The sequence below is a fragment of the Dromaius novaehollandiae genome, chromosome 4 (assembly GCF_036370855.1).
Source record: "Dromaius novaehollandiae isolate bDroNov1 chromosome 4, bDroNov1.hap1, whole genome shotgun sequence".
Classification (NCBI taxonomy): Eukaryota; Metazoa; Chordata; class Aves; order Casuariiformes; family Dromaiidae; genus Dromaius; species Dromaius novaehollandiae.
The window spans coordinates 9,729,192-9,756,601 of NC_088101.1; the positions used below are offsets into that span (position 1 = coordinate 9,729,192).

The 27,410-nt window shown below is 39.2% G+C and overlaps 1 protein-coding gene across 1 annotated transcript in view; it reads left to right on the forward strand.

Annotated features, from left to right (window-relative positions):
* PRKG2 (protein kinase cGMP-dependent 2) overlaps positions 1-27,410 on the forward strand; it is a 57,817-nt gene that overhangs the window by 16,653 nt on the left and 13,754 nt on the right. Inside the window, exons 4-18 of the mRNA XM_064510391.1 lie at positions 6,048-6,214; positions 7,962-8,075; positions 11,756-11,861; positions 13,084-13,147; positions 13,670-13,747; positions 15,379-15,473; positions 17,169-17,237; positions 18,811-18,909; positions 20,626-20,776; positions 22,056-22,192; positions 22,340-22,429; positions 24,478-24,619; positions 25,367-25,530; positions 26,176-26,298; positions 27,256-27,318. Of these exons, the coding sequence (XP_064366461.1) occupies positions 6,048-6,214; positions 7,962-8,075; positions 11,756-11,861; positions 13,084-13,147; positions 13,670-13,747; positions 15,379-15,473; positions 17,169-17,237; positions 18,811-18,909; positions 20,626-20,776; positions 22,056-22,192; positions 22,340-22,429; positions 24,478-24,619; positions 25,367-25,530; positions 26,176-26,298; positions 27,256-27,318 (1,662 nt within the window). The remainder of the gene's footprint in view (positions 1-6,047; positions 6,215-7,961; positions 8,076-11,755; positions 11,862-13,083; positions 13,148-13,669; positions 13,748-15,378; positions 15,474-17,168; positions 17,238-18,810; positions 18,910-20,625; positions 20,777-22,055; positions 22,193-22,339; positions 22,430-24,477; positions 24,620-25,366; positions 25,531-26,175; positions 26,299-27,255; positions 27,319-27,410) is intronic.

The following is a 27,410-nucleotide window of genomic DNA, read 5'->3' on the forward strand; positions in this document are numbered from 1 at the left end:
CCTTCTGTTCTTTTCAGCACTTTCCCAGTTTCCTTCATTTGCACATTCTTTAATTTTAATTCAAATTCTAATCTTCCATGATGGCCATAAACTTTGATTTGTCTGCTCATTATTGTCCTGAGCATAGGTAATGTGAGAATGAAATGGAACTCATGATTTCTGTTTCATTATCTAGTGCTAGAAAATGTGCAAACTTTGCCAGAGTAATTAGCATTAGAGACTATTTGCCATGTGTTCTTTACAAAATAAAAAAGAGGTTGCTCCTCAAACTGCAGTGAAAAACAAAGTAAAAAACAATTTTGGACATTGGACCAGTCTTCAGGTTATAATACAAAAATAGTTATTTGACAAATATGATCAAAGTCTTAGCTGATTAAAGAGCTCATGTAGACTTTTTTCTGGTGAGCCCAGATTATAACTGAAGAAAAGTATATTTTACAGTACATCTGTTGTATGATAAGGCATTGGAGGGGCTGGAATTGAGAAAATCTCTTCTAGGATGTCCTAACTTTTGATTAGATTATGCCACAGATTAAATAATATTTTCTTATAGTATTATATTAATCTTCTTAATGTTTTACCCAGTGTTCTTGAGAAAAAAAAATGATTTAATCAAAAATATAAAAAGTTTTAAGATTTAATTAAAAAAATAAAAATAAAAAAATCTTAACTAAAAGTTAAAATTCTTCCATGACTAACTGTTTTGTAGCTCTTTAGCTCTTGGTAGGACATCAAGTGGCAATATTCCTGGGCTTTACTCTTAGCTTGAAGAGCATGGTCTAGTAGTTAGAAAGACAATTAGATAGCCGTGTATAAAGTTTTATTATTACTGGCATTCCAGCAATTACAGGGTTTTTTTTTATAGTGATGTTTTGTATTAATATTCTTTTTTAGTCTAAAATCACAGGTAAAAGACAGGTAACCAGAGTAGTTTTGTTTTACACGCAGTTTAGTCCCCAAGAGTTCATGTATTTTTCTGGCTAAGAGTCTGAAACTTAGATCTGTTTTAGTATAGATCCTTGTTATCTGCTTTGCAATGATGGAAGTGACTTTGTTCAAACTTTAGGCTTTGAAAGACCAGATAGCTTGGAATGCAATACAGCAAGAATGGATGCCTTAAGTTAATACAATTGTAAGATATTAATGAAACCTTGGTTTCTGTGGATAATCAAGTTAAAAACCTCAAAGAGCATGCTCAGAAATATTTCAGTCATTTGCAAGTTTACATTTTTATTCTATTGCCACAGCCAGCATAATATTAGATGTCTATCTGTGGTAGCTTTTAGGCCTAGGCATAATGCTTTTTTTACTTTTTAGTTAACGTCTTTTATAAACCCGCACACATCACAGGGTCAGAGGGAAGAATGAGTAGATAAATACATATATTTACATTTTCTTCAACAAAACAAGTAATAGTGAAACATTTTGCTCAGGCATTTTGTAGGGGGGAATCTTTGGGCAAGCTTTGTCTTTTATTCCTCCAAATATTTTAGAAAGTGACAAATGTGAGAAAATATCGTCTAACTGTGTTACAGACATAATAGTGCTGTGTATAGCAGTCAGATATTCCTGTGATACGCATGGAGTTGTTAAAGCCGCCATCATCTTGCTATCGAGGGACTCAATGAAGGATCGAGCATCTGGTTTCCATTCCCAAACTGTAAATACTTTCTTAAGTCAGTCAAATTCAGACAGTTGCTATATGTGAAAGGACTGTCTGGGAGGTTTGACAGTCAACTTCATAGTCCTTAAACCTGATCTTTTCAAGTACAGTGTCATCTCACTGTCTAGCAGCAAACTCTTTATTGTCTACAGTAGTCTCTGTCCACTGTAATTAAAAACTATTACTGTTTCTTTATCCTAACAGCAGCGATAAAAGTGTGTTTAGACATGCTGATGTAAGTGGCTGTTAATGTGACTTAATGCAGCCCCACTTTCACGTAAGATTATTGCAGAATGCTCCTACTGAGTTATGAAAGAAACTGTTTTGGAAGGAAGGGAAAGGAGGCTCCAGGGGATGTTCTTGAATTTGCATCAAGTTCAGAATATTGCTGGATACCTTTAGAAGCAATTGTAGGAACAAACCGCATAATCATCAAGGATTCATTTTGCAGGGCTTTTGAGTACAATAGTTCTTTGTTTGGAATAACTCAACAGGACTGATTTTAACGAAAGGCCTACAAACTTTGCATGGTGCTTTAACAGTCAAATATTAATGGATTATTTCTTATGTGTATATTTAATCTCTTGAGATAGTTGAATAAGTTCATCTTCTCTCTCAGCTTCTAAAAACGTGGGATTTTCTCAATGGAAATTTGAGCTCTGAAAAATTTTGGCTAAGGCCTCCTGAAAATTTTGGAGGGTTTGAACATAATCTTTTTGAAAGCAGATTCCTCTCAAGAGTCTTTCAAATGGGAATTATTTTAACTTCTTTACTTATTTTTTGCCCCAAATTATTCATGTGAGTGCCACCAAGTATCTGTGTCTGTGGGGCTCACTTCTCCATTTTTCTCTGTGTGCTTCTAGAACTCGCAACCTCCATCAGCAATACTTAAGCTGCCTATGTAAAATCCCTTCCCACTGTGGGCTCAGGATCTTGACCCTAGCCATTATTGGAGGGGGAACAAGCACTATGCTTAACACTTATGTCCCTTAGTAAAGGACAGCATAAAACCACAATCTTTCGCGTTACTAGCAGAAAAATACATGAACAGAAATCCTTGCTCTACAAAAGATACATCATGTCTTTGTACCTGTGTGACGACACACAGATTCATCTGTCTTAAGATGGGAATAACTGGGCAATCCAGTTCTTTGACTGGCAGGTGCTATTTCTGGCAGTGTGATTGGGAATATATTCAAAGAGGGACACATCTACAACAGCCAATAGCAGAGAGGAGAGTGAAGTCAGGAGATGAGTACTACAGCAGGTGGTGAAAGAAAGCTAATCATACTAGTGGTAGAACTTAGAGAAATACTTCAAAAAAGACGGAAAGATGGGTGCGGAGAGCTGTGCACCCCCTTTTTAGCTTTGAAAATTATTTGCAATGGCAGCTGCTAGCAGGAGTATAAGGTTAAATGCCTTCTGTCCTTCCTGGAAAACTTGTTACTTGCAACAGCTGTTCTCGAAATTGTAGTGTAGTGTAGTGTAATGAAGCTAAGCAGAACAGTTGAGAACTGCTATTGTAGAGAGCTGGCACGCTGTGCTTGTGGCACAAGCACAATCAGCAAACGATTGATGCAGAGCCTGAGCCGTGGTTTTGGTCATCTTATATCCTCCACTGCATAGCCAGCAACACTTTCTGAAAGCTGTATAGTCTTCTATTCTGTGTCTCTGGAAGCTACAGCGCTTGCTATTACATAGCCATTTCTGTATTTTATTGCAGTATTGTGTGCATGATATAGGGTGGGATCAATTAAATACCATTTTTAGCAGAAAATTATGTTAGAGATTGTATTCTAATGTAACTGTTGCTTTTGGAAGAAGACAAGTTTTTACAGATTCTATTTCAGGCTCCAAGTACAATCATTACCATACCTACTGGATTTTATTTTCTGGCCTCTTGTTACCATTACTGCTTTTCAGGCATTGTATGCCTAGTAAGGCAGGTAGATATGACTTATAATATTAAATAATCATTCATTCCTAGATGCTGCCTCAAAAGATTTGTCCACATGACCTAATTTTGATGATAGCCTTTTGTTGTATGAGTACAAGCAAGAACATGCTTTAGATATTTCAGGAAGTTGTGAAGCTATTTATTTTGTTAGGTAGCTTGACTATACATGCACAGTAGGAGCATTGGGACTTGAAGGTATAGGTTGTCTTTCACTTCAGCTGTGAAGAAAAATCCACTCAGTAGGTCCATGAAAGCGCCATCAGTGCTCCATTCGATTAATTGCATTCATTTCTGTCATGGATTCAAAACAGTGCTGTACCTCTAGGGCTTTATAGGAAGCCCTTGACCTAAAACATATTTGAGCCAATCAAAACTGATAGATTGTCCAACATATACCTACAGACAGCTTCCCCCCATCCCCCACTCAGTTGGTCATACATCCTCTGTTTTTCCTGCATAGTCTCCTTAAAATCCAGCCACCAGCAGCCCTTATCCCTGCAGCCACTCCATTTACCTGTCAGTATTTGCTCTTCCTGGAGGAGATGCAGAGAGCCTGTACCAGGGACAGCAAGAATAGGGCTGCTCTGCAAGGGAAGGTGATCCAGATGCCAAAGGTAGCCATGGCACAGGCAGTGAGCACTCTCACTGACCAGGCCACAGACCCACCCAGTCCAGGCAGGGTGGCAATAACAGGGTACCTCAGGAGTCCCATCTAGGGAGCCTAGCCAGGAACAGCAGGAGACAGGATACAGCAGAGGTCCAAGCTCCATCAAGGAGTCAGAGACAGGACTGCAGACAAGGCCACAACAGAGATCCAATGGCCATCTAGGAGACAAAGCCAGAGACAGCACTGGAGACCAGCTGCCTGGATGGAGGTCCAAGAGCCAACCAGAAGGCAAAACTGGAAACACAACCAGAGAAACTCACATCTACAGTGTCATTTAGCAAGGAGACAAGGCCCAGGCCTGGGCTAAAATAGAGCAGCCAGGCCAATGGGCAAAGGATGCATGGGTGGGGGGACCAGGTGAAGCTGGTCAGGGCAAGTAAGGATTATTACTGCCCTCAAGGCCCTGACCGACTGGTTTTTGGTCACTCGTGTGCCTATTGTATCTGCTTTCTGTCTGATATTTACAGATATCCTGAAGATTTTCCAAAGACATTTCAACAAAACAGCCCTTGATGGCATAGTTTGCTGTAGCTTTACCAAAGGATGGTATAATATAAATGCCTTTCCCCAGATGCTGAATTTCAGAAAGCAAGGAGGTCAGCATTAATGACTATGTACTTATATGCACCAGCCTTTGTCTCACTTTTGTTCTTCTGATTATACCCTAAACATTCCAAAACGCGCAGTAGAGGAAAGAGTTGTTTGGGAAAAACTCCTCCCATACCTGGTCATTCTTAAGGAGACGGTATGTTTGTCATCCCAAATGGGCAGGCTACCGCAGGAATTTTACTCGGGAGCTTTTGTGCTGTTTGTTGTCATCAGTGCAAAAGAAGAAGGAAGAAGACATAGCAGGAGGAGTTTTGCACGGAGATGAACGGAGGGCAAAGAACAGTGCAGAAAGAATCTGCCTTAACACCCCCCCCACCCCCTCCCCTGGATCTTGGGCCTCTCTTGTGAAGGTGGAGGGGAGGTTCAGCAGGTATTCTGCAGCTGACCTTCAAGTCATTTCCTGGTCATGGCTCTGTTCTGTAGCTGTGAACAGGGAATGTCACACGATCAGTGCCATTTCGCTGGCACGAGTGAAGTTCTCTGTAGTCAGTTTTTTAATCAGACTCATTTACAATTTGCTCTGCGTTCTCCCCTCTGAGGCCTTGTAACATCCTCCTAAGGATCTGCAGCACCTGTTCATTGTGTTTCTGTATATTTTTCTTTCCTTGCTTGCTTTTTTCCTCTCCGCAAAGGAGGAAAACTTGATGAGGCTTTACTACCATCAATGTTGAATTTAACCTTGTTTCTATTATCAGTATTATGTTTTTGCTAGGAATTAAAAAAAATGCATCAGAGTATTAAAAAAGCAGGCCTGATTTTATAAGGGGTTGCCATTCCTATATAGGCAGCAGCCTACCTTTCACATTCCTTTCCTTCAGATAAATAAGGCTGTATGCCTTAGTGATGCAGTGGGGGAAGAATGTGGCGGAAAACAGTGCAAAATTTTCTGGGGAGCTTGCCTTCTGGTGGGCATCTTTTTACATCTAACTTGATGCTTTCTGCACTTGGGGTCACACAGAAGGAAAGAGGCCATGATGCAGTGTGTCAATGGGATGTGTGTTAGCTGCAAGGACTATAACATGAGTCAGTGGTAACAGTCATGCTGTCCATGTTCAAACTGAGAGGAAACATCTTGAAAGGAATGAATGTCTGGTTAGTAGTATACCCCAACCATGCTGGATCTGTTAAACTTGGTTTTTGATTGAAACCAGTGAGAAGAAGCTCATCACGGATGCCCTGAATAAAAATCAGTTCCTGAAGAGACTGGAGCCTCAGCAGATTCGGGACATGGTGGAATGTATGTATGAAAGGACTTACCAGCAAGGGAGTTACATCATCAGACAGGGAGAGCCAGGCAATCACATTTTTGTACTCGAAGGTGAGTACTGCTTGTATGTGCAATACACGTGTGCCAGAAAGAGGAAAGTCACTTAGAAGTCTTTGTAGGAGACCTCGGTGTTGACCTTTGTGCTCCTAAGTCATTCATGCTGGCCCTGCTGAGGGCAATGGGGGTTTTACCTGGGAGGGTTTTTTTTGTGAAACAGAGTGAGGGGAACAGAAAGTGCCTTAGAAACTTCTACCTTGATGTAATGCTATTTCCTGTGTAGAAGAACTTGAGAGGCTTCTTTCATTTGCAAAGCCTAGAGGCCAGCAAATCCTAGCTGTTGTAGATAGAGCCAAGCCTCTCTTGTCCAAAAGAAGAGCAGGTATAGTTTAAAACCCAGAAAGCTGCTCTATGGTGAAGCCATTTCTAAAATAAACTTACTTTTCAATATTCCTAAGAGCTCTTACCAGTTTCCTATTTGTGGGCCCTTGATGGGTGAGGTCTGAGTTAGCTATTCTCAGAGTTCAGGGCCTTTTTTAAAAGCCAGCTGCTTGTTTTCTCTGAGGAAAAAAAAACAAACTTTGGGCTAAGACAACCTCATAAGATAATACCAGCAGGTCTGAAAATATCTTGCTGCTGTCTTCTTTGTTGACTGCTACTGTTCCATTACTCAAAGCTGAATTAACAGCATGCAGAAATCAGTTGTACTGGAGTTGAACACCTTGGAGTTACTCATGCAGGAAATGGTCTCTTTCATCATCTCATCACTAAAAAAAAAAGAAGAGTGTTAAAAAAAAAGAAACTTTTATTTGTAATTCATTTGCAAACTTCATTAATTCTGGACTGCTAGGAAGTCCAGCAGCTCTTAAGAATTAGAGTTCATGAGTATGAAAGTCTGCTCTGTTGAGGCAGCAATACTGAAGCCAGAAGCGTACATGGCACAAATTAGAAAGCACATCTGCTATCTTCTGGCTTCATGTAGATGGGTTAGTGTGAAAAATTGTTGGTAGCTGTGCTTGTATAACACAGATGGTGCAAGGAGAAAGGGGAGGCAGGACTTGTAATGAGAAAGTTATATTCTTATTAAGCAAAATGATTAAATTGTGAAAAACTGGTGAAATTTGAAGAAGGATTTGTGAGCCCAGAAGTTTTACTTGCACAGCAGCCTTTTTTTTTCTGAGGAGCTAATAAGTGTCCTGGAGAGAAGAGAGACAAACTTTCAGGGTATGTTTGAGGGAGGGGTTTCTTGGGCCATAAACCTAAGAAGAAATTCAGACTTTCTTTGACTTCCACTAAATGTATAGAAAGGCTCAAGGACCGTTTCTTAAAGGAGGCATTACTTGCTTTCCTTTTTCTACTCTCTCCCCTACATTCTGCACATACATACACACACACGCATATGAACAGATAAACTGCATGAGCAGTTTCTCTTATGAGCACTGTTGTAAGACTGGTTTGTCTGGACCACATTAGGTTATCTCAGCCAGCACTGACTGTTCTGTTGTAGCAAAGGTTTATCCCATCAGGGTTTAGAATTACTCTTTTCCATGTCCTTTTTGGTGTTGAAAAGTTTGTCTCATCTTCCACATCAAAACCTTCAATTAGCAACACATTAAAAATAAGATTTCTCCCCACAGGTTTATACCTGTGTTTCAAAGAATCATTTATGCTGATTTGCATCATTGCTCCCATGCCTGTATTCCAGAGAGCAGGGAGGCCGGGACTGTATTGATTTGTTTACCCTTCACTCTGTGTAGTAGAGCTCAGTTTTAATGCATGTTATCCTGATGATTTTTGACAGAGGGCAATCTGGAAGTCTTTCAGCAGAACAAGCTACTCTCCTCAATACCTGTGTGGACAGCATTTGGTGAACTAGCCATTTTATACAACTGTACGCGGACAGCCTCTGTGAAAGGTACGCAAGGTTTATTATGACAACGTTGCTCAAACAAAAACGGTATGTAGTATTGTGAAGTCTCCGTTGTATCCAGTCTTTTTCTTTGAAGTCATCATTTAATAGATGTCTGCATGTGGTGACTATCTACAGTAAGTTCCCATTTCCTTCTTTGAGTTCTTCCTGCCTGGGGAATCTAATACTATGACATGAATATATTTCCATCTCTGAGAATGACCTTTGATAAAGGATCAGACATCTCCAAAGTCTTTGGTGAGCCAAATCTGTACAAAGCTAACTGCTAAGGAAGGCTTATGTTTAAAGGTTGAATGATTTAGTAGGAGTGATGGTCTTTGGCTTTTACGCTGTTGTTTCAAATTCAGCCTGGAGGTTTAAATTACAATGAGTTTGAAAAGATTTCAGAACCATGTTTTTTTTAATAGAGCAGATAAAGCCTAATTCAAGAGGAAATAAAAGATGTAGGAATTTGTTGCTTTTGTACTTCCTTAAGTTCTATATCATTAAGTTACTGAGTCTTGCCAGGATCCATTTTCACTTTTGAGCTTTGTTTTAGTGAGGGAGGAGAGGGAACAGAAAAGTAGAGCACTAGAATTTGTGTTCAACTGAGTAAACATTATTATTTTAGCTGTAAACTTGGTGGGGTTTTTTTTCTTCTAACTAGTTATTTTGAGTCTTAATTTCTTCCTTTTGAAAATGCTGAATGCCTGTGTTAGGAGTAAGTGGTATTGGGTCTCCAAACATCTATTTGAAGGTGGATTTAGAAAAGGAATGCTTCCCTGAATCAGAGCCTGGGAGATTGCCTTGTGAAAAGAAGATCCCATGTGGCTCATATTGCTGAGAACAGTTTCACCGTGCTTATTCCTGTGTATGCCACCAAAATCATTCCTGTGTGTTTGTAACACAGACAATCAGGAGTGACTGGAATGGTTAGAAAGGTATCATTTTAATTCTGCAGCGGGCAGTGGAGTGACTTGAATATTACACAGGAGGAGACAGACTACTGATGTGACATATACAGTGTAGCCTTTTCTCTTTAACATAACATGACTTAAACTTTTCAGTTGCTCCAAGGCAAGTTTCAGAACGTTTTATCTATCACAAAGAAATGTTCTTCGACTTGAGTCCCTGTAAAAAAAGGTAGTACTGCTCTGCACCTTAGTGCACAGTTACTTAATGTGCAGACAGAGGCCAAATTCTGTATTCCTTTTCATAGACTTGACATAGGAGTAGCTTGACTGAATACTGGATTATTGTGAAATCTCTCTGTCTGGAAAGCTAAACGGGCCTGTTCAGACATGCAGTGGGTAACGCTAGGTGGAGGTCTGACCTGACAGTCGGGAGAAGATAGAGTCTGATCACAAAGAAGGTAGTGAGAGAGATGAAACTTCTAGGTGAGACATCTCTCTTCTGCAGGCCCGGCCTTCTCCAAGGCAAATACTGGCTTTTGCTTTGTGTTTACAGTGCTGACCAGGACGGAGCTGTTAGGCGGTGGTGTGACATAAATATCTATCTTCCTTCATAACACTGAGTTTTAATCCATTAGGCACCCTTTGGTTCCTTTTCTAGCCTGCCGTAATTATTTCATGGCAAAGCAGTAAGTGATCCATAAAAATAACTTGGTTTTGGAGGTTAATATCTATTCTTGTCTAAATCTGCAGGAAGCCTGAAACAGTGGTAAGTATGAAGAGTTCATGTTGACTTAAAAAGGAACAAATGGAACAAAACAAGTAGTTGTTCGTTTTAAAAGCTGCTGGTCTTTCTCCCTGCACCCAGTTTAAGCATTTCATCATTGCTGGCTATGCAGATGGAAGTTATTACATTTAATCGTTTTTTTTCTGTGGCTGCCTGATAAACAGAACAGCATCGATAATTTGATTATTTTTCTTACTAGTGCAGCGTTCTATTTGACTGTATTCCCTGTTTTCCTTTTTGCATGCTATACACTATTAGCATTGTAAAGGTCCTGCATGGCAAGATGTCATGCTATTTTAGATCTTTGTTAATGTTAATTGGTTTTTAGGTAGCTCGTTATGGGCAAGAAAGGGTGTTTGAATACTTAAAATCACTGCAGAAATTCCCCTCCACCCATCCCCAGTAGCTTTCCTGTGTTGTAGTGGAGAAAGAGCAGTGCAAATGCCTTAACTGAGCATGACTAGCAAATACATCTTGAAAACTTTTTACTGAAGCCGGATCTAGTAAACCCTTTATCTGCAGTCTTTGGAAAACAAGTGAAGGAGTTTAGCCAGAGAGAGCATTTTAATGGTTGGTACTACCCAGCAACATCTTTATATGCAGTAGATGTGTTTGAAGGTGGGAACATGATTTTCTGCTACATTTATTTCTAAACTCTTTTCTCTGTCTCATCTTTGAGGTTACAGTTGTTTTTCTAGCTGTATAATTGCTTTATTCACTAAAGGTGCAAGATACATGAGATGGATTCTCATTAGCTTTCATACGTGCCATCTTTCCTTCATGCAAAGGAAACTGAGAGATGCTGTTCAGGATAAAAACAAAAACAAAATGAAACCTTTGTTCTCCCTCCCAGCATCCAGAAATAATTTTTTTGAGCTAAAATGTTTTTGAGTTAATTTTTTTTGAGCAAAAGTCTGATGGCAGTTGAGAGTGTACCTATGCGTCAGGGTTACATATTGAGACTGATAACCGACCTTTGTGCATCATTTTAAACCTGGGATTGTTCTTTCCTGTAAAAATGCTTTTCTTTGTTTCTAGTAAGCTGGTAAACTGAGGGAATCAGTTGTTCTAGCTTTCTCTGGAGATTTTTTTAACGCAGAGAAAAACAGTTTTGTTCCTTCATATGACAGAAGTAAAAATGCGGAATATAATGCAGCATATTTTTAAAGAAAAAAGATTAAATTCAATGGAATCATCTTATTTTGCTTAAAAATAGGAAGTGTAATGTCTTAAAAATAGGAAGTGTAATGTGTCCTGTTGTGTCAGCTGTTGCACACAGAGGTCACTTAGTGGTTTGTGTCTATGATGTTGGATCTTGCACATGCTTTCCATATTTATATTTTGATTACCCTTCCAAAGGTAATCAATACTTTCTAATATTTTGATTACCATTTATTCCCTTATGAGCAGGCTTAAGTTGGAGGGAAAATGTGACAGGATCACTGGATCCCATTAAATGAAATGAATTTCTTGACCTGTCTTATTCCTATCTTACTGCATATCTTACAAATATTTGCATGTAATCTGAATTACGGATGGATCCACGGCATAGTATTCAACACTTACATCATGAGTTTTGGAACCTTAGGCCTTTTTTTTTTTTTTAATGAGCTCTTTTACAGGTTAGATTGCAATTCTGGAGTGAGAATACTGTCCATGATTAGGAATAGATTTTCACAAGCATTCAGTCCTGTTTATGCCCATAGTAAATGGCTAGGTTTTCAAGGTAACTCAGCTTGTTGGGTTGCATGGAAAGTGCTCAGTGGAGGAACCATGTGGAAATCTAAGACTTATTTTAGTGACCGTTGTTTAAATGGGAGCTGAATTCTTTTAAACATCTGATTGCAGTAGATACTGAATATTTGAAAATCTGGCCTTGTGCATTTTTGAAGACTAGGCTATATTGTCCCATGTCCTGATACTGGAGTATTTTCCATCAAATCTTTGGGAAACACTGTTGGTTTTGTTGTTTGTTTGTTTTTCTAAAGCAATCACCAATGTTAAAACATGGGCATTGGACAGAGAAGTGTTTCAAAATATCATGAGGGTGACAGCACAAACAAGACAAGAGCAATACAGAAGCTTCCTTAGAAGGTAAACATAATACATTTCTATTTCTAAGTACCAGTTTAGATTACTTTGTAAGGTGCCCAACAATATCGTGCCTGTCTTAGAGATTTTTTGAGGATTCACAGAAACGTTTTTCTCATTTTGATTTTTCTCCTGCATCACATTATGAAACAACAATATGTGCTTGATGAAATGAATGCTTTTAAGGAAGAGAACAAATGTATAGCAAGGCTACGTGGCAAGCAGTTGAAACAGTATATTAAACAAATAAGGTCAACAAAATCCTCCAACTGGATGTTAATTTGCAGCTTGAGTAGATTAAGTGGGATATTCCTCAACTCTTGGAGGCTGGAAGAGCACATCTCTCTTAATCTATGGACTAATTCTAACATAAATTCCTGGCCTAGGAAATCTACAGGACTAATAATAGACTAATTCTCTCTCCTGCAGGGAACATTGGGAGATATACAGTGCTCTTCCTTTAGGAAGAAGGTCAAATTAGATGTTCCAAACCACAAGTAGCTGATTTAGTATTTTTGTTTCTTTCTTTAACAAAGAATGGCCATTCTGATATGGTTTCCAAATGAGATCTCAAGCTTGGCCGTGCATAGGATGTTTTGTGCGTTTTTGCACTCACTGCTTGTCTCCACATTTGATTTCTATAAATATTTCTGTCTTGGGACCCATTAACTAGAGAGCTCTATCATTTCCTGGCTTTTACACGTCAGGGGGTTCAGGACAGAACATTTTTTTTCATTCTTGACAGCAAGTTCACTAAGTGGTGTCCCTGTGGTTGTGTTCTCTTCTAATAGTTGCCAAAGTAGTTTTGAAGTTTTCACCTGTGTTTGATTTTGCAGTTTCTGTAGTGCATTTGAAAAGATATTATTGAAGTAGTACAGTGTCTCATTCTTCACGATAAATTAAGGATTCTTTATGACAGAATTTTGACATTATTATGAAAAAATGCACCTGCCAGAGCTTTTTTCTTATACCAGAATGCAAAGTTGATTGACAAACTCACCAATATTTGCCACATTTCCCTAATTTGTGCAAGTTCGGTTTATGCAAAAAGCAGGTTTAGAGTGTTTGAGCCTTTTATGTTGTATATTTTGTGTTTTGTATAGCTGCACTAGTTTAGGTGGTTATAAAATGTGGTTGTACAAGCTATAGATGAGTCGAGATTATGGAAAAAATATCAATGATAGTTATTTTTGTTCATTTGCTTTGCATTTCTGCTTTTCGGAAGTGTGTCCCTGCTGAAAAGCTTACCTGAAGATAAATTAACCAAGATCATGGACTGCCTGGAGGTGGTAAGATATTGTTAAGTTGTTCTAAACAGCGCTCGGTAAGCTTTAAAAAAATAAGAAAGAAAAATAAATAAAGAAAATAAAAATAAAGAAAATTGTATCTTTAATACAGCAGTGTTTTTAGAATGATCAGAGCAGAATTTCAGGCTGGCGACAAATAACATTTAGTGGCATCAAAATAAGTTATACCTTTAGAATCTAAGAAGGCAAACAAGTAGATCAGAGGGTGCACAATCCAGCCTGAATCAGCATTAAGCACAAAGAGATTTTGATATATTTTTCCTCAGTTTCCCCTGCTTTCTAAGGATGATGCCAACGTTGACATTTTTTAAACAAATAACACACCGCTGCATTAAGATATGTTATGGATTGGCCATCATGCTTTAAATAGTCGAATGCTTGCATACTATTATGGGATGCAATATGTGCAGGAGGTAGGAAGTTAAACCCTGATGGAACATTCAGATGTTTTAAGAAGTCTGCATAGTAATCAGATTTTTCAAGTGTCTCTGCTTCCCCCAACAGGAGTACTATGACAAGGGAGATTATGTTATTCGAGAAGGAGAAGAGGGCAGTACCTTCTTTATCATAGCAAAAGGAAAGGTAAGATATACTAAAGCTAACTGTTAGAATGCAACATATATGAACATCTGCACGTCAAAAGCTGTCTTGAGGGGGTGGTCTTCAGTAAAAACTGTGCAGAGAGTTTCCGAGGATGTTGTTAAGTTCACACTACTGTGATAAGAGCCAAGAGTGGTGTATCAAACATGAGAGGCTGATTTTCATTTACAACGAAGCCATGATATACTGTTCTAATTATAATGTAATTTAAGTGTCTTCTAAAGCCTCTTGATACCTCTGTGGAGATGTGAAGTCCCATGTTGTCTTCTAGGTGTTGCAATATCTGGCAGGGAAAAGCAGATTTGTGAAATAACTGAGAAGTGAGGGAGTCTGAGGTACCAGGCTCAGTGGAGATGGGACTTTCAGGTGACTCAGTCAGGATCTACTTCCTTTAATTTGTTGCTCCCTGAGGAGTCAGCCAGCAGCCTTTATCCTTGAGCTGTTACATTGGGTGCTGACACAAGACTCTAAAGAGCCAAATCAGGAACATTTTCATCAGTAAGGTTCCAGTAAGCATGTCATGTCTCCAAAAGGTGTCTGTGTCTGAAGACGCTGCTTCTTTTTTTCAATGGGTGTGGGCAGTAGTAAGAGTGCTCGTGTGGAAGCAGCTCCATCGGTGCAGCAATTGCTAGGTATGACAAACGTGCCATTTGCTACTGCTAAACACTGGTGACGGAGGAGGCAGGTGTCTTTGATAGCAGTTTATTGCAAAGTTAAAGTGTATAGGCAGGTTTTAATCTTCTCATGAAAACTCAGACAGATGAATCATGTGTCTAAAATTTTAGTGATAACATCTGTTAGAAGCTTGTATTCTGAGCCTGAAGTTTGATTGTTAGAGCTTGAGACAGCCCAGAACCAAAACAGTGTTGAACTTGAGTTACAAAAAGGCCTTTGAGGAACTTTGCCTCAGAACGAGAGCTGAACAGAGATTCGTTGTTGTTGAGCAAACCTTTTCTGAAGATTTTAAGGAGACTAGTTTGAAATTCAAACATCAGTAGGAGCCAAGTTCTGCTTAAAATCATAAATACGTTTACTTTATGGTATTTTTAAACCAATGGAGTTATTCAAAACAATAAAATGTCATTTGAGGAACTGATCAATACAATTTGCTTATTTTTTAAACTAAGAATGGTGTTAAGATGTGTAAATGAAATATTGATAAAATGCATGCAAATATAACTGTGATTATTTTGTAGAGTCTGTGGGCTGATTTATTTGTAAAAATTTTAGTTATCGTTTCTGGAGGCTCTCTGTTTAACTGATAAGGTAAAAAGCTCACGTGATGTCTGCCCACTATGGGAACTGAAATATCTTTCAGTTTTTCATTGAAATGGGATTTATGTTGCTCTGTTTTAAAGGGTGGGAAGAGAAAATGGTGAGGGGATGGTAATAATAAATATATTAATTTTTTCCATCTTTCAGCTAAAATCTTGGAGAGGCAGGGACTGTTTTATGATTTTCATTTTTGAGGGGAGGGAGTAATTATATTTATTTGTAACTCTTAATGAAACATTGTCGAGTTTTAGGCATCCATAAAATAGACAGAAAAGAAGGGGAAGCCATGGGTTGCATTGAATATTATTGTGCTAAATTTTTGTTCCTCTACTTTCCAGGTGAAAGTTACCCAGAGTACTGCAGGTCACTCACAGCCTCAGCTGATTAAGACTCTACATAAGGGAGATTATTTTGGGGAGAAGGCTCTGATTAGGTTAGTTCACACTGTCTGATTCATACTGTATAGTATTTCAATTGACCTATCAAAGTGTGTCCTGTTATACACCTCATGACTGTTTTGAATATAAGTTTTGTTTTGATTGTCAAGCCGTCAGTCAGAAGCAATGGCTAGATTTATTGGAATATTTTGCTTTTTGGAGAGAGAACTTAAAAGACGCACTGTCACCTACCTTTTATCTACTTTGAAAAATTCAAATGCCAGCCCTCTCTGCAGTGTTGCTTAGTGTTTGTCTTTCAGTAGGAGCTGTGGTGGAAATGTGTTGTGCCAGGTTCTGTATGACTCCTAGCATGCAAGAGTTCCATCATTACCAGACAAGGTTTCCATGCCAGTGCCCATGATAATAAGGAACAGAGGAAAGCAGTAGAGAAAAGCCATGGTGTATGAGCCATGTGGCTTCTTCCAAGAAAATGTATCCAGGCTTTCCTGAGATATCCAAAGGTCTTAATTTATTTTCCCTGTACTTCACCAAATGTTGCAGCTGGGCTTTAGGTAATTTTTACCTATATGGCTGCATTACCTGATGTCAACCGTCATGTGGATTGCAGTAGTTCAGTTTTGTTCAGTTTAGTTCAGTGGCTTTTGGGGGGCTTTTGCTGATACAGTTTATATGGTAATTTTGTCTGGGAAGATTGCTGTGAGCACTGGTTTAATTTTAAACCTGTGAGAGATAGTGCTTGCAACAAATAAATAAAAACAACCCTTTAAGCAGTGGAGAACTTTTTTGTGCTCAATATCTTAAGCATTCCCTTTCTTTAATTTCTTTTCTTTGTGTATTTGTTGGCTGTCAGGAACCTCAGAAAGTTTGTAGCATTCATATGTCATAGGTTATCTTAAGACCTTGAGAAAAAAAAATCTGTATCTTTCTTTTTTAGCAACCAACCAGACATGTAAATTTACATAGGACATAAATATTTTACAGTAAGCTTTCTTTATTCCCTCTCACAACTGAAAGGATGGCAAATATGAATAATGTACAGTGAACTCCAAAATACATATTGACATAAAACAGTCACTAGAAAATTGAACAACAGAGAGAAAACTGCACCTCTTCTTAGAGTTCACATCTGTTTTTTTGTTTCACGTTTGGTCACTGAGATGTGTGATTTGGCAATAAGTAGTACTGTAAGTACTTTAGGCTATCTAAATGTAAAAGTAATTCTCTCCTTCTTAAGAAGGCATTTACTTACAGAAATGGGATGGAAGAATTCTCACACAGCCTACTGAACAACAACAACAACAAGATTAAGGAATTTAAAAATATTCAAATCATCAATCAAATTAGCTTCTGGATCCCTTTGTGTTCATTTCTATGAATATTTATGTGAATGATTGAGTAGGAATGTTTTATCTCTGAGGATCAGTTCTGAAATAAAAAAAGGGCAGTAAATCCTGGTGTAATGCTAATTACATCTCATCCTAATTTCTTGGAAAGTTGCTAGTCATGATCTAAACCCTATTGAAACTGGAGGAAATTCTGTGCTAGATGATAATGCCTAGTAAAATGCTGGAATCGTGGATTTGGTTTAGCAGTGCTTATCCAAACAGAGGTTGCAGAGGCCTTCCGGGAGTTTCACCTATAGCAACAGTGACCCTTCTTGGGTACAGTGTGGGATACTTCCAGGATTTTGATATGCTTCTAAATTCTTTCTAATCTGTTTCAACTCCTAGTGATGATGTCAGATCAGCCAACATTATTGCAGATGAAAATGATGTGGAGTGCCTCGTTATAGATAGAGAGTAAGTACCATGCTATGGTTTAATGTAAGATCTACCGTCTCTTTCAGTAGATCATCAGCAAGATGTGACTTCAGTGTCACATCAGTGTCACATAACCACATTTTTTTCTTAAGTGAATACTGAGTAAGTGCTGCACTGTGGTTATGCTTGAGACAAAGACCTAATGACGAGAGGCTCACAGAAGGTGTGGGAGCACAGAACTTAAGAGTAGTTCAGAGTTATTCTTTTTCTCTCCTTGTGGTGGTGATGTTTCACATAGATTAAGTAATGTTCATTGGCTCAGTGAAGAGCAAAAGCCCTTGCATGTCCCTGATTTTGGGATGTCCCTCTGTCAAGGCAGGCACGCAGCCAAATGCATAGTTCTGCCTGGTATACGCCAGTCTCACACATACCAAGGTAGAGGCCTAATTGGAAGGCTTTTCCCTGTGTTCAGGTGCCTTTATTCCATTTATAGTGGGAAAAGTGCTTTGCAGGAGATTGTTTAGCCACAGTCTCTGTGCCTCTTTACACCGAATAGGGAACCACTCTTGCCAGGAGGTCAGACATTCCACCTCCACTGACACAAGGAACACCAGTCATGCCCTTTGCGGACTAGTAGGGCTGAGGAGGTTCTTGCAGTGCTGAAGACCTACATCCTTATTCTGAGGATCCTTATTCATGAGTGAAACCACGAGTGGTGAACGAATCAGGCTCTTGGTGAGCTTTTTTTGGCTTACTTACCTAGAGCAGGGGAGACCTGCTCCAACAGAAAAAGGCAAGAAAGCCATGCTCCCTGCTGGATGTCAGGGCTTGCTGAGAATAGTGGAGAGCAGTGATCAGAGGTCTGCTCAGGTTTGAACCTTGTTCCTTCACATGCCCGTTTCACAGATTTAAAACCAGCTTGGACCAGTTGCTCTCTTTTGTTCTGTTGGAGTGCTGCTGGTTAATCTTACCTAATTGTTGAGTGCACTGGAGAGAGACTCCAAGGGCAGTTTAGTTTACAAGTCAGTGGCTCAGTGAGCTAACTGTTCTATAAGAGGCCAGAGTTTGAGCCCTTTATGGAAAGTATATTTTTGTACAACTGAAGAAGATAGGTCACCCGGAAGGCACTAAGACAGGTTCCTGTCCTAGAAGAGACTAAAGTTGAGGATTAAGAGTAGGGAAGCATTCTGGCTCAACCAAGTGTGTGTGGGAGGCCAAGCACACCCAGCCTTCTCTGACTTATTTAAACGTATCAGGGAGTGACTTGAGGAGATCAGGCATTTTGTCCCCCTACCCTCTTGCAAACCAAATCTTGGTCCTTCAGCGGGTTACTGCCTCTCTCATCCTGCTGATTGTGTCCTCTCTTGAATTAGTGAACAGCCACAGTGCAGACTAGAATCTTGGTCTCCTGCATACTTAGTGATTGAAACTGAAGTTCCTTACAGCAGAAATCTTCAGAGCTCTTCAAGTTGTATCATCAAAGTAATAGTGTAAAGTTCAGTCTGGGTCATTACTTAGAGGCAATCTAAAGCCTTTGTACAGCAACACGGATTTCTGTTTTTTCTCCTTCACCATATGGACAGTAGTTTAAGCTATTTCATTCATGTTTTAGGACATTTAATCAAACTGTTGGAACTTTTGAAGAGCTCCAAACATACCTTGAGGGTTATGTAGCTAACCTGGCCCGCGCTGATGAAAAGCGACATGCAAAGTAAGTCTGATCATTTGTTAGACACATCTTTATTAGGTAATCATAAAAATGAGTGTTAGATATGCCAGTAACATCATGGATGGTAGCTGGTGGAGACGGGCCCTTAGGAATGAGACCAATCACTATAATAAAACTGTATTCATATGCTTATTGAGCCAAAGGAATTTTGTTTCTGAAACAAAAATATATAGAATCTCAATATGTTGACTTCCAGCCAAGGACTCGCGGAGCAAACTGTATTTATATATGCAGCTAAAGAAGAGAGCACTTAGTGGATCATTTCGGTGAACACAAACACAGTGCTAAATGTCTACTGTATTTCTCAGTCGCAAGAAGACTGATGTTTAGATAATTGTTTGAGATTATAGAATTTATTTTTCATGGTAAAAAACCTCAGTTCTTCATATATCAAAGATGTTAAAAAGGAAAATAGTGAAAATGTTATACAAGACATGCTTAATGTTTTTCAAGCATTGAGGGTGGCATTTTTGTTGTAATTATATGTAATTATATGCATTATATGTTACAAAAAGTTTCAAATGACTTTTGAAAAAGTATTTTTGGTGAAAGCTATTCGTTTGATTTTTTACCAGCTCTGTCTACTTTCAGGAAGACCTAGATAACCTCAGTAAGCAGCCATCATTTGACATTTAAAAAAGATAATAATAATAAAAATAGTAATCTAATAAAATAGATAATGTTAATATACAACATTACTGATGAAATTATTTTGTTCTAGGAGTTGATGTGATTTTTCATGAGCGTAGGAAGTTGCAACACCATTTTAATCAGTGCCAAACCATAATGTTGTATCATTTTATACTTGCTGCGTAACACCTGGTAGAAAACTCTGGGGTCTTTTCTTGAACCATCTGTCTTTTTCCCCGTTTTTTTAAACTACCAGAGCAAAATGCTATGTTGCAAAGATTTTGTTTGTTCAAAATTTAAATATTTAAATTTTGCTTCTATCCAAATAATTCATACATTTACTAGAACTGAAATGAGGATTGTTTCTACACCCTGTCAATAGAAAACCAAAGAACCAAAGAAATGCAACTGTGCTCAAGTGATGTAGTTATCATTTGTATTCTGATGGTAAATTCTTTCACTGGTAAAACCCCTAAAGTTTGCCATAGGAGTTAATAAAACTGGATTACTGTATAAGAGGGAAATTGCCATTTCAAATGGAAGTATTCAGACATAAAAGAAAATCTATTTTTTATGTTTCAGGGTAGCAATGGTGCTATTAAAGGGTTTGCTTTTGGCTGTGGACTATACCTATAGCTTATCTGCATCTGATTTCAACCTGAGCACCACTGGAAGATTAGCAGAGTATGTTTTACTTCTGAACAAAAATACAGCTGCACTTTTATTTCTGATCATTTTACTGGCACTGGTACACAGTCCTTCAGAAATTGAATCTCCGACTTGGAGTGCCTGAAGTTTGTAAGCCGACTGTGTAATTATGAACCTCATCATGGATCAGCTCTTCGTAAAAATACCGTTGTTTGTACTCGGTGAACTTTAGTAGCAGTTCAGTTCTAATTTACTTGTAAAGTACGTCCAGAAGGAAAATACTTTTGAATGGAATAAAGTGAAGATCCTGTTAGGGAATGAGAAGGCTTTTCTCTTCTTTCTTTACAGGAGTGTTAGAGTACTGTGATCCAGCTTGCTCACAGGAAAAATACTAACCTATGTTAATTTTTTTTAACTCAGAAGAAGATCCCTCTGTGGACAGCTGACCAGAGAGGTCTCCTTGGAGATGATACAGCTGAAGGAGAAAGTAGCCCAGTTCCCTTCTTCCCCATTCCAGAATTTGGAAGTTGTCACAACTCTGGGCGTTGGTGGGTTCGGAAGGGTTGAGCTTGTAAGAGTTTGTTTTAAACATATGCAAGTAGTTCTCAGTCTTACCTAATTGATTTAACTGCTGAAACATTTGGAAGATTTTAACATTTAGTGTGCATGCTTCTCTCTCTCAGACAGAAATAATTCCATATAGAGCAAAGCATAGTCAATAAATATTTTCACAACTCTGACTTTCAATGAAACAAATCCATTCTCTTGTGCCTTCATTTCTTGCTGTTAAAAGTGTCTTTCTGGTCACTAGACTTATTCGTCCGTGTTGTGCATGTAGAATTTACAGATGTGTCTGTCTGTATCATGTTCCCTGAACTGCAGGCCATGTCCAGAGATTCTGCCTGGACCTGGAGTAATCTCCAGGGTCACATATTCTTTGCTGTTAGAATTGCCTCAATATGCCCCACAGCAACTGTAACCAGTGTGATCTAGCTCTGAGCTGTGTTCACTTAGACATCTTCAACAATTTCTAATGGCTCTTCTAAGCCATTCCTTGTGTTTCTGGGATAGGAAGAGCTCCATTAGAATGAAGTCTTAAACTCCAGACTTCTCAGGCTCAATAGCAAGCGTCTGAAAAAAATGTGAACACTTTTCTACAGCCTGCTGAAGTTGATGGTAAATCAATGGAGGCTAGGTGATTTTAGTGACCAGAGAAATCCTTTTCAGTATTTAGGTAAGCTATTGTTTTATTGTGATTCATGCTTCATAAAACAAATTAGAAATTCTCATAAACTGTTCCACGTTGGATGACAGCCAGCTGTGGGAATTCTACATCATCACCTGGAAAATAAAATACAAATACAATTCCCAGACAGCTGTAGAACACTGATAGCTGCTTATTTGGTTTACAGGAAGCCCTGTTTTAACTTTAAGCTTTTTATTGCATCTTGTATATTGATTTAGTGTAATGCAAACTCATTCATAAGCATTCATAATAAACTCCTCTACTTTTTGTTCCTTTGTATTATGTTAGTGTTTAGAAAGCTTAATTGAAATTAGGACCTGTTGTGCTATAAACTAATTGTAAAATACAGTACCTATGCAAACTGCTGATATTTTGTTTACATAAAATATGTAAAGGGAACATTTCTCCTCATTTTACAAGTGGGGATAAAAAAAACTGGTGCCTGGCTTAAAATCATGCAGAATGGTTCTGCAGAAAATCTGGAACTCATCCATAGTTACAGCCATCAATTTCAATCCTGTGCTGTATCCAAAGTCAACACTTTTGTTTAAGAGCAGGTTGGTAAAACTTACTTCCTTTACCTTATGTATACTCATCATTTCAGGTTAAAGTGAAAAATGAGAATGTGGCTTTTGCTATGAAGTGTATAAAGAAGAAACATGTAGTGGACACCAAACAACAAGAGCATGTCTACTCTGAAAAGAAAATCCTCGAGGAGATATGTTCTCCATTCATTGTAAAGTAAGTTGACCTTAAGATTTCTTTAAAAGTTGATCCACTTAACAGCATTAACGATCAGGTTTGACATACATGAATTCTGGAGAAAAGGCATTGTGAGTCTTGCATTTTATTCTGCTTCTCATAAATTGCTGCTGTTTGTCTCCACAGACTATACCGCACATTCAAGGATAGTAAGTATGTATACATGCTACTGGAGGCCTGCCTTGGAGGGGAATTGTGGAGCTTGCTGAGAGACAGGTAACAACAAATGAAGTGGAACCTTGTCCTTTAAAATCAGTAGTCAGCTGCATGCATCTGTTGAATAGGTTCTCTGTCTAACTGAATTGGTACAGCTCTGTTTCAGAGACTGGTACTGATAAGGGATCAAATTTTCTAAATCCATACCTCTCCAATACTTTGGGTACCACTCCTGCTTCCCCACTCCCCGATAAGTTTAGAGAGTTTGGTGAGCAATCCTGACTTCTTTGTGTACACTGGATGCTGAAAGTAAAAACATCCTGGTGGGTTCACAGAAGGGCCAATACGTTCCAGAAAACCTGCCAGTCTCACTCCGTTAGTCTCACTATCAATGCAAACATTGGCGATGAGAAAAGAGACCACTGGAGCATCTGAACGTTCATGAAGGCCACTTTCCCCAGAGCTGACATGAGCCAATGCTAGCATGTTTTCTCTAATTGTGCCTATATTTGCAATGTCTGAGTGATTTTAGTAGAGTAGTGTATTAGTGGAGGTATTACAAGACGAGAACAGGATCACATGAGCATTGTGCTTTGAGCTGCCTGGAGGACATTACCGCTGCAATTGCTCATTCTTAGTTTCAGTATGTCTCCCATGGCCCCATTTATGTAGGTAAAGGAGATTACATTTGTCTCTAGTGATGCTAACGCTAGTCTCTGTGGGTTTGCTGCTGCCCACCACCACCATTCACCATCTCTCCATGCAGCATAGACAAAGTCCTATAAAAGCCTGAATGGCAGCTTTATATACAAAAAGAGAGGGGGCTGCAATGTTTGGGAGAGGGATGAGTGAAGTGGCTCCTAAGGTGAGGCATTTTGTAATCAGTTAACTTGCAGCCAAGCAGCCTTTTCCTACTGAGAACCATGGCATGTACCACTGCCGTAAGAATATTGTGCCATTTGTTGCTGAAGGGTCAGTGATGATCCTAAGAACTACCCACAAACAGAGAACACTGGAAGTAGACAGTCTGTATGAGGGAGGGAGAAGCACCTCTTAGCTACCAAGGAAGTCCCTACTCTGGCTTTAAGTGTCTTGGGATCTTTGGTAGCTACATAGGACAAGCAAGACATTTGCCTTCCTGGATTTCCTGTCATCATGATCAGTTTTTTGAGTGCACACAGCAGGAGGTGCATGTGATACAACTTTTCCTTTCCTTGCATGTTTGATCAAAATGTGAGCAAGATTTCCTTACAATCCTTGATTGCTCTGCAGGGACATTACTTTCTGAAAGGCAAAGAGGTGAGATTATGACCCTGATATTCTCCGTACCAGTGCTTGTTACAGAGCCACATGTGCCTCCCAATGCAGAACTCATTTGTACAAGCACACACATGTAGACACTGCAGAAAAGTTAGTAGAGATTGTCCCTCTTGTTTGTTTCTTTATGTACAGAAAGATGGGAGTCTGTCAGGATGGGAACAACCAAATTTTGCAAGAAATACTATTTTAATTTCGTTGAAGGTACTCTTGAGTTATTACGGTACTGCTGTCCGAACACAATGCTTGGTTTGCTATGCATTTGGAAGTGTTGTCCTTTGGAGTAGATAAAAGAGATGAGGAGTAAAGATCTTATTCCCTTTCTTGCAACAGAGGGCATGTAAGGCAAATTTCTGTTTGCGAAGGTGAGGGGCTGTGCTCTGTAATACCACCTGGCCTTTCAGTTGTTTGCAAAACTCCTTGGCCTCAAAGTTTATTTTAAGCTGTGATGTAGTTTGGCTGTATGCTATCATCTAGTGGTTGCATTTTATTACTGAGTGAGGTTATTACACACCTGCAGTGTGTCTAGAACTTTGGATTTTTTGCAATGAGAGATAATGTATCAATATAAAATATTATCGCAAGAGTCAAAATGATCTAGAACACGTGATGATTCAAAGGCTGTCCAATGAAACGACATTTGGTTCAGTCTTCAGCCGCATGAGTGACATACTGAACGTTAAAGCAAAAAAGCTGTTAATATTCTAGGTGTTACATCTTATCTGCTTAATGAGTGAAACTTTTTTAGAAGTTAATTCTTTCTACAAGGATAGTGATTATTTTTGTTGCAGAGGCAGCTTTGATGAATCCACTACTAAGTTCTGTGTTGGGTGTGTGACAGAGGCTTTTGAGTATCTGCATCATATAGGAATTATCTACAGAGACCTGAAGCCAGAAAATTTAATTTTGGATGCTGAAGGATATATAAAACTGGTAAGATGTAATGTTATCCTTTTGAACCTGTTTCCTTGCAAGGGGATACAAATAGGCAGCATGTAATTATAGTACCAGGATCCTGGAGTTTAATATCCCTCACTCTTCAGAGGAAAAGAGGTCAAGTTGCTGGTTGCACAGTAAGGAACAAAGGCATTGCAAAGACATTGCAACCGCACGAACAGACTGGGGATTTGCAGCTTCCAAGAGCTCTCGCCACAGCATCTACAGCAAAAGTAATTTCTCCCAGCAGCCAGTCTTAATATAAAGGCAAGAGGCACATTTCCCAGGTCTGGAATTACCTCCCTATCCAGCCTCAAGCAATTCCAGGCTCTACCTTGTTTCTATAGTTAGGGAATGCAGTGAAGAGCCCCTGGTTCGCTTGACTGTGACAGCAAAATACAAAGAGTACTCTTCAGAGAGCTTGATACATCCACGCTGAGGAGAGTGAGCAACTCATCCTTCTCCATGGGCTGTAAGTCCTGGGTCCTCAAAGAAAGCATTGGTTGTTTTATCCAAAAGGAGACTTACTCGGGAAATTACCCGTGAGAGTAAATGGGACTGTTCTATAATATTCAGTAATCCAGTGGAATTACTTCCTTCTCCTTCACAATAATACTGTATCATTGTCTTAGCTGTAGCGTTGGCAACTGCAGGAGGTGCAGGAGATGTGGAAGCGATTAAGACCTTAAAGCTTCCCAATGCAAAGCACCTCTGCATTATGCAGCATATGTTGATTTTAAACAGGTTGATTTTGGATTTGCAAAGAAGATTGGATCAGGGCAGAAAACCTGGACGTTTTGTGGAACCCCTGAGTATGTTGCCCCTGAAGTCATTCTGAGTAAAGGCCATGACTTCAGTGTGGATTTTTGGTCCCTTGGGATTCTTGTGTATGAACTCCTTACTGGCAGGTAAGCGTCTCCTACTTCAAGTTCTTTCCTTTCGTGTTTTAAGTTATTTTTAAAAGTTTGTCCTTTTTCCCATCAATAAACAGGAGTGACTTGCAAAATGGCACTTCTTTTTGCTTCTTACCCATGCCTTGTCTTCCTTCATTTCAGAAACGTGACAGGCAACCAAACTGTGGGCCATATTCTAAATTTTGGTTTATCCATCCGAGAAAAGGGCCAGGCACAGGCTATAGGTGGCTGGTGGAGAGCTGCTTTAGCTGATGATGGTGTTCCTGTTCTTTTCTCCTTTAGTGGGTGAATGTGTGCAGTGGGGTGGATGAACTGTAAGTGGGGCTTGTTCCTTGCCCCTGCACACACTCCCATGGTGACTCTTTGTGACTGCTCTACATTAGTACAACATGGAAGCTTCTCTGAGTCACGCTGTGGACAGAGCTTTTTTAGACCAACACATATGATCACGCATTTTCCCTGGTACCTACAGGCAACTTCCCAGCTCCAAACCTTGCTAATATCTTAAACAGGCAAAATGAAGGTTGTAAACCTAGGGAAGCGATGTTTTCTGTATTCTCAAATATTTGCTTTGGTGAGAAATGGCCAAATCTGCTCTCACCCGCCATTCCATTTAACAGTGTTGCTTTCTTTTTCTAGTCCGCCATTCTCTGGGGCTGATCAAATGATGACCTATAATTTGATTCTCAAAGGCATTGAAAAACTGGATTTTCCTAAAATAATAACACGGCGGCCTGAGGATTTGATCCGCAGACTCTGCAGGTAGGTGGGGTAGTTTGCGGTAGAGCATGGGAGTGGACAAATTGAGCTATTTAAGATACAGATTAGTGTGTTATATTTCTGACATCTCCATTGAACATCATTTTGCTTAACATTGATCCATTCTGATTATGGTCGGTATGTCTGCATGCCTCTGGGTGTTTGTCACACCTCTTAGTCTGCAGAGGTATCATCTACAAACCCAGGCTCTGGGTTTTTTCTGTGGGATGTTATGGATTTTCCTGCAGTTTTCTGATTCATGTCTTAGGGCAATTTCATTTAACTGAGGGCTCTGCAAGGAGCTGGAAAATTTAATTCTGTTGATTAAGTGCAGTTTTTTTAAAAAATGCTTCCAAAATTACTTACAATTATAGCTCCTACAGAAAGCTTGGGGCACTTATGGCCTGACTTAAGCCCACTTGAATATGCACAAAAAAGAGATATCTCTAAAAGGCCTGCGTAACTCAGAAATCTTAGTGCATCGTCCCCTGCACAGCCTATGGCTGGTGACACTGCTGACTCTGAACTCCCAGCTCCGGTGGGATCTCAACCATGGCACTAGGAACAGGACACACCAGGCTTATGTGGCAGAAGTGAAAGAATTTCTGTAGCTGCAAATTTTGCTCTGCCTCCTTTTGTAACTCGTGGACAGGCCTGTTTGCCAAGAAGCAAAAGATGTATGACTAAAATTCCAACCAATTCATTTCCCTCCCTGCTTCTCACAGCAGAGTGACGCTGTCTTGACTTCCTGGAAGGTTTTCCTTTCCCAGAAGAAAGGAGCAGTGAGCAACACCTGATTATTCCTCCTTATGTGGCCACATGTTGTATGCAAGCTTCCTGCCTGTGTAACTGTTAATGCAAGCAGCCAGGAAGGCATATGTCGTCCTATGTGATTCCCTTTTCCAAAATTAAGAATATTTTCTGAATTCTTGCCTTTATTTCTTTTTTTTCTTTTTTAAGGCAAAATCCTACAGAAAGATTAGGCAATCTGAGGAATGGAATTAATGACATCAAGAAGCACAGGTAAGTGAAGAGACACCTCTGCCAAAAAGAAAATTTGGTTTTGGAGTTGAAAATAATTTTATTATATTAGAACCCAGTTCAGTAAGCCCTTG